Source organism: Cherax quadricarinatus, chromosome 12, assembly GCF_038502225.1.
Source record: "Cherax quadricarinatus isolate ZL_2023a chromosome 12, ASM3850222v1, whole genome shotgun sequence".
Classification (NCBI taxonomy): domain Eukaryota; kingdom Metazoa; phylum Arthropoda; class Malacostraca; order Decapoda; family Parastacidae; genus Cherax; species Cherax quadricarinatus.
In genome coordinates, this window is record NC_091303.1 from 24,565,952 (window position 1) to 24,573,699 (window position 7,748).

Genomic DNA, 7,748 nt, shown 5'->3' on the forward strand with positions numbered 1-7,748 from the left:
CCATCACTACATACAAGGAAGGAAAGAAGGAAGGAGAAGGGTACTAGACAGTAGAAGACACATCACCTTCCATCACTACATACAAGGAACGAAAGAAGGAAGGAAGGAGAAGGGTACTATACAGTAGAAGACACATCACCTTCCATCACTACATACAAGGAAGGAAAGAAGGAAGGACAAGGGTACTAGACAGTAGAAGACACATCATCTTCCATCAGTACATAAAAGGAAGGAAAGAAGGAAGGAAGGAGAAGGGTACTAGACAGTAGAAGACACATCACCTTCCATCACTACATACAAGGAAGGAAAGAAGGAAGGAAGGAGAAGGGTACTAGACAGTAGAAGACACATCACCTTCCATCACTACATACAAGGAAGGAAAGAAGGAAGGAGAAGGGTACTAGACAGTAGAAGACACATCACCATCCATCACTACATACAAGGAAGGAAAGAAGGAAGGAGAAGGGTACTATACAGTAGAAGACACATCACCTTCCATCACTACATACATGGAAGGAAAGAAGGAAGGAGAAGGGTACTAGACAGTAGAAGACACATCACCTTCCTTCACTACATACAAGGAAGGAAAGAAGGAAGGAGAAGGGTACTATACAGTAGAAGACACATCACCTTCCATCACTACATACAAGGAAGGAAAGAAGGAAGGAGAAGGGTACTATACAGTAGAAGACACATCACCTTCCATCACTACATACAATGAAGGAAAGAAGGAAGGAGAAGTGTACTATACAGTAGAAGACACATCACCTTCCATCACTACATACAAGGAAGGAAAGAAGGAAGGAGAAGGGTACTATACAGTAAAAGACATATCACCTTCCATCACTACATACAAGGAAGGAAAGAAGGAAGGAGAAGGGTACTATACAGTAGAAGACACATCACCTTCCATCACTACATACAAGGAAGGAAAGAAGGAAGGAGAAGGGTACTAGACAGTAGAAGACACATCACCTTCCATCACTACATACAAGGAAGGAAAGAAGGAAGGAGAAGGGTACTATACAGTAGAAGACACATCACCTTCCATCACTACATACAAGGAAGGAAAGAAGGAAGGAAGGAGAAGGGTACTATACAGTAGAAGACACATCACCTTCCATCACTACATACAAGGAAGGAAAGAAGGAAGGAAGGAGAAGGGTACTAGACAGTAGAAGACACATCACCTTCCATCACTACATACAAGGAAGGAAAGAAGGAAGGAGGAGGGCACTAGACAGTACAAGACACATCACCTTCCATCACTACATACAAGGAAGGAAAGAAGGAAGGAGAAGGGTACTATACAGTAGAAAACACATCACCTTCCATCACTACATACAAGGAAGGAAAGAAGGAAGGAAGGAGAAGGGTACTAGACAGTAGAAGACACATCACCTTCCATCACTATATACAAAGAAGGAAAGAAGGAAGGAGAAGGGTACTATACAGTAGAAAACACATCACCTTCCATCACTACATACAAGGAAGGAAAGAAGGAAGGAAGGAGAAGGGTACTAGACAGTAGAAGACACATCACCTTCCATCACTATATACAAAGAAGGAAAGAAGGAAGGAGAAGGGTACTATACAGTGGAAGACACATCACCTTCCATCACTACATACAAGGAAGGAAGGAAGGAAGGAGAAGGGTACTAGACAGTAAAAGACACATCACCTTCCCTCACTACATACAAGGAAGGAAAGAAGGAAGGAGGAGGGCACTAGACAATAGAAGACACATCACCTTCCATCACTATATACAAAGAAGGAAAGAAGGAAGGAGAAGGGTACTATACAGTAGAAGACACATCACCTTCCATCACTACATACAAGGAAGGAAAGAAGGAAGGAGAAGGGTACTATACATTAGAAGACACATCACCTTCCATCACTACATACAAAGAAGGAAAGAAGGAAGGAGAAAGGTACTAGACAGTAGAAGACACATCACCTTCCATCACTACATACAAGGAAGGAAAGCAGGAAGGAAGGAGAAGGGTACTAGACAGTAGAAGACACATCACCTTCCATCACTACATACAAAGAAGGAAAGAAGGAAGGAGAAGGGTACTATACAGTAGAAGACACATCACCTTCCATCACTACATACAAGGAAGGAAAGCAGGAAGGAAGGAGAAGGGTACTAGACAGTAGAAGACACATCACCTTCCATTACTACATACAAGGAAGGAAAGCAGGAAGGAAGGAGAAGGGTACTAGACAGTAGAAGATATAACACCTTCCATCACTACATACAAGGAAGGAAAGCAGGAAGGAAGGAGAAGGGTACTAGATAGTAGAAGATACAACACCTTCCATCACTACATACAAGGAAGGAAAGCAGGAAGGAAGGAGAAGGGTACTAGACAGTAGAAGATACAACACCTTCCATCACTACATACAAGGAAGGAAAGCAGGAGGGAAGGAGAAGGGTACTAGACAGTAGAAGATACAACACCTTCCATCACCAAGTCAAAGTGATCCCACAATTTTGTTCCAGCTGTGTCTTGTTACTTTACACATTTTTATATTAATCCAGGAAGATTTATCTTCACTGTTGCTTTCAATCGTCATTTTTGCTTTCTCTTCTTCGTATATTAATTTTCTCTCTGTAGTCTCTCATGCACTACACTCATATATTCCCTTTCTGTCTCTTTCTTTCGGCATATTGTTATAACGTACCCTACTCTTAATACTTCCCAGTACAAATCTCCTCTTACATTTTCTCCCATTCCTTTCAGGTTTTAATATTCTTTCCCATATCAGATCTTTTACGTTCTAGCATGCCTTTTCTATTAACATTCTTCTTTACTTATCACTAATTCTTGCCTCTTCTTTCTCTCATTATCAACATTAGCTTCCTCTCCCTCTCTTGTACAGAGTGCAACGGACAAGTGTAGTAGTAGCAGCAGCAACACACACAGCAAAAGACATTCTTGAGCTATCCCAGCACTCGGGCTTAATGCCCAAAGAACCTCCTGCCATCATCTGCTGCTATGCAGCTGCCACACCTTTCGAGCCCAGTGTGGGCGGGGTTTGTGGCAGGCCAAGGTGCTTAGCTTCTCCCTCTGAGCCCTGTGGGGGAGGGGAATGGGACTAGGCCTGGGGACAGCTGGTCCCAGAAGACGAGGAGACACTTGTACCTCCTCCCATGGCAGACATTGGTCTAAGACACTCCCTCGACAGAGACCCAAGGCTGGGCCACCTCTTGGAAAAGGTACGGGCCGGGCGATTATACCGGCGAATTTACAACAGAACAGAACATCCCTCTCTGGTTCCTCCTTTTTTCCCCTTTTCTTCTCCTCTCCAACCCAGCAGCTGCCAGGCTACACAGAACTGATCTTCATGTAACACCACCGCCCAGACCCAGGCCCTTCACAATCTCCCAGATACTCACAGAGGTCATTACAGACAAAGTGGTCGTCATCGCAGACACTTTCAGTGGTCGTCATCGTACATACTTACAGTCCTCCTCATCACAGATACTTACTCACAAAAGTCGTGTATACAGGCAAACAGGAGAACAGGCAGAGGTCTCTTGCCCCAGTCACAAGGTTCATCATCGTTAATCGTCCGGTCTCCCAGAGGCAGGATGGTACCATTACCAATGAGGCAATAATGAAATAACTTCTCCACTTCAGGATTCTGAGAGAGAGAGAGAGAGAGAGAGAGAGAGAAGCACTGCTGATATAGTATTAACCAGATATTCATTCAGGAGCCATAAACAACTCTACCTCCTCTATTTTGTGCCCATTTTCTGAGCCTTGATATACGAGCATTCATCTTTGAGTTAATATTGCAGAGAAAAAGTTCGTGAATAAACTAAGAAACATATAGCAAGACAAGTATGTACATTTATAACATTACTTCAAGGAAACGTTTCGCCACGTGTAGCTTGAATTCCAGTACAGAGCAAGCTAACGCGTAGATATGTATAGTAAACTAGGCCACATGAAATAAAATAGGGAAACAAGTAGGCCTTCCATGTGGGTCGGTGTCACTTGATGCCTGGGTAACAATTTATATGTTAAATATTCGAAGCTGCCCAACTGCTGAGGCTGGTGGCCCGTGGCCTGGTGGTTAAAGCTTTCGCTTCACACGGCGAGGGTCCGGGTTCGATTCCCGGCGAGGGTAGAAACATTGGGCGTGTTTCCTTACACTAGTTGTCTATGCTCCCCATCAGTAAAATGGGTACCTGGATGTTAGTCGACTGGTGTGGGTCGCATCCTGGGAGAAAACTGACCTAATTTGCCCGAAATGCTCTGCATAACAAACGACTTTCTATATAGTAGTATGTCATTGATGTCAGCCAGGTCTGTATACCTTGTACATGTACTTGTAGAAATAAAATTATTATTATTATTATTATTATTATTATTATTACTGCTAGAAGGGAGGCTTCCAAGTATTTCAATCTCTGCAGGTCACCGTTGTGGGTGTAGCTTAGCATCACTTCCTCACGTGAGGTCAAACCTGACCTACTCCCAGCAGGGGACCCCGCCCACTTGTCACCACGTTTGCTGCTGTTGCTCTGCTCCACTTCTTCTACTTCGTCACTTCCCTATATATTAAAACGTGTCCGTTCTCATGTTTCTATTGCAGATAAAATTTCTTGGTGGGTATATAATACCTATATTAAACCATACCACGGGCGGGGATAGAACCCTCCCGTAGTATGGTTTGTTTGCAATCATGTCATTACGATTTCATGAGTCATGTTACCTGTATTATATACCCGCGCAGCGCTTGACCTGACTCATATACTCTTGAATTGTTCTCTGAATTGATTGATAAAAATCCTGGTGAGCGAAGCGTCTCCCTAAAACAAAAGTTCTAGTTGCTGCTTATGTCTTTGTTACATAATTGAGTAGGTTGAGCACCGTTTGTGAGCCGACTGTATGAACCAATCGAGATATATACCGAGAGGTGTGCATATCTCAGCAGGAGGCCTGGTCACAGACCGGGCCGCGGGGGCGTTGACCCCCGGAACTCTCTCCAGGTAAACTCCATTTATACAGTATACACCGAGAGGTATCATTTAGTGTATGTACACCGAGAAGTTTGTATCTTTCAGTGTATAAATTCCCAGAGGTGTGTAACTCTCAGGGTTTGGATTAATTCCCTATCTGAGGGGTTAAAGCATTTTAGACTGCTGATGCAAAGGTGACTTGGAGCCTTAATGACCCTCGTGTAGTCCATTAACCTTTAAACCCAATCAACCACCCAATCAACCAACTAACCTACCAACCGTTAACTAACCAAGCAACCTACCAACCAGCCAACCTACCAACCAACAAACCAACCAACCAATCAACGAATGAACCAACCAACCAACCAATCTACCAATCAACCAACCAACCTACTAACCATCCTACCTAACAACCAACCAACCAACGAACTGTTACAAAAAACGCGATATCTAATAAGCATAGAGATCTCCAGTGAATACTAGAAAGGTCTGCCCCTCTAGCATTCAGCCTGTTACTGGGTTTTTGTAACAAGCAGTCAGTATCCTGGTCCAATTATCCATTAGAATTTAATAGTAAGATTCAATAGTGCTTCAGGATAACTGGAAGACTACTAACTAAAGAAATTAAAATTTAAGAAGTTTATTAATAAAGATAAAGTTGTCTAGGTGGACAATATCTAAGTAAATCAAAGTAATCAGTTTAATATAATATAGGATATAAGTTCCTACACTTCTCTCATATACAGTTTTATTGTGCTCAAGGTACATATCATATCTTTGTGGCTTTTAAGTCCTGTCTGGTACATTGTCAACATTTGAGAACATAATACTAATATATACCAGTGAGTAAGTGTGTATATAAGTGCTTGAAGTAGTTCGCTATGTCTCAAGATTCGACTCTACTTAACCAGTGACTGACTAAAAGTCCTCACATAAACTAACTTCTTGACCAACCTGGCAATCAGCACAGCTTCGTGAACAGTAAGACGACCGATTTGCCGAACAACAGTATAACAAGCAGGAGCAACAGAAAATCCCTGACTGTGACGGTGCACAGATACCAGTACAAATTAGGTCAGAAGCTACAGCTCAGGACCTGAGTTTTTCAGAGTCTCAGTGTGACACAACCTCAGTAAAACGTCGAAAATCACTAAGTCTAGATTATGATCTGTGAACAGAGTTACACGGAACTAACAGCAAGAGAGAATGACAGAGATGAAGTTCCAACAAGGACCAGCAAGGGAGAGCTGGAGAGGGAGGTGTTGTTGGAATCAGCACCAACCAAAGAGAGAAAGACCGGCAGGGCAGTCTCCTCACTCAGGTGAAGTGTGATCAACCCATCCTGGTCACGTGACACTCCATGGACTGCTGCTGCCCAGCAACTACAGAGAAGCCAGCAGGATAACAAGCGAGGCGGTAGTTATCAAGGTATTTTGCCAATGCCGGCAGCTACTTAACACTCTCGAGCAATGAGCACTGAATAATGTGTAAATGTTACATCCTACCTAATAATATAACTAAGTCAAATAATAATATAAAGCAATATTTACGATTTAGCTAATATCGCAAATATCAGCGATATAAAATTATATGAACAAGTAATATACGTTAAAATTCAGATATATACATATACATACATTGTGGCCCATTCAGGAGTCGAAATACGAACCAACCCACCAATCAACCAACGTACCAACCAACCAACCAACCAACCTACCAACCAATCTACCAACCTACCAACCAACCTACCAATCTACCAACCAACCAACCTACCAACCAACCAACCTACCAACCAACCTACCTACCAACCTACCAACCAACCAACTAACCAACCAACCAGTCTGTCATATGGGGGTTAGATAACGTGGATTGGGTAATAACACTCACGTTGGATGTTCTAGTATATTGGATGGAATATACTGGGGAGCACCAAGACTGACCTGCCATCTGTCTTAACATCTCTACTTCAACTGGCTTGCTGAGTGCCTCAGAGGGTAGCGGCATTCAAAGCATGCTAGGTCAGCTGAACAGTGAATAACAAGTGATTCACATAGACGGTTGGTAGTGAGTCATACTACTGGTAACTGGTTACTAGGAACTGATACTAATGAGAGCTCAGCGATGCTAATACATACTAGAGATGGCAGGCATACTGCTTGGGCTGATTCTATACAATGTCAAAGTACACAACAATTGAACATTATAACATACATAAGTAGAATATTGGACTGGAAGCTAACATAATGCATCACAAGGTATGCTATAGCACAACTCATAGAATGAGACTCAACATTGGGATTACACAATAGAAGTGATAAAATTTTTTTTTGGATCGATTGATCTGTATTCATGTGATCTACGGATTCTGAGGAAGAAGTATATACAAAGAAAGAAGTGTTTAACAGAAAGGCAGACTTGGTACACTCAAATCTAGACTGTTAAATCTCAGAATTCAGAGAGAACGCGAATACAAAAAAAAAAAAAAATCTTGAATGTTAATAAGTTGATACTGTAATTATTCATCTATACAGGTTATTTACATTTAACACCAGCTCTGCTAGGGTGAGATTGACATATGCAGAATGGGTGTCATCTTTGGGAGGATCAAACTGTTGCACTGGCTAACTCATGCCATATTTGAGGCAAATCTGAATTGGTAGTTACAAATAATACTTGAGAATTTCTCAATACCTGTCGTGTACGTAGGGAATAATGACATTCAGGTTGATTATCTGACTGAGTATTAGAGGTAGAAAGTACAGGATCAGGAGGA

The 7,748-nt window shown here is 42.2% G+C and overlaps 1 protein-coding gene across 1 annotated transcript in view; it reads right to left on the reverse strand.

Moving 5' to 3' along the window:
* The window catches only part of LOC128686619 (uncharacterized), a gene marked incomplete at its 5' end in the record, with an annotated part of 113,103 nt that extends 109,452 nt beyond the window's left edge, over window positions 1–3,651 (reverse strand). The window contains 1 exon segment of the mRNA XM_070084280.1: window positions 3,497–3,651. Within this exon segment, the coding sequence (XP_069940381.1) occupies window positions 3,497–3,651 (155 nt within the window).
* Window positions 3,652–7,748: the final 4,097 nt, after the last annotated feature.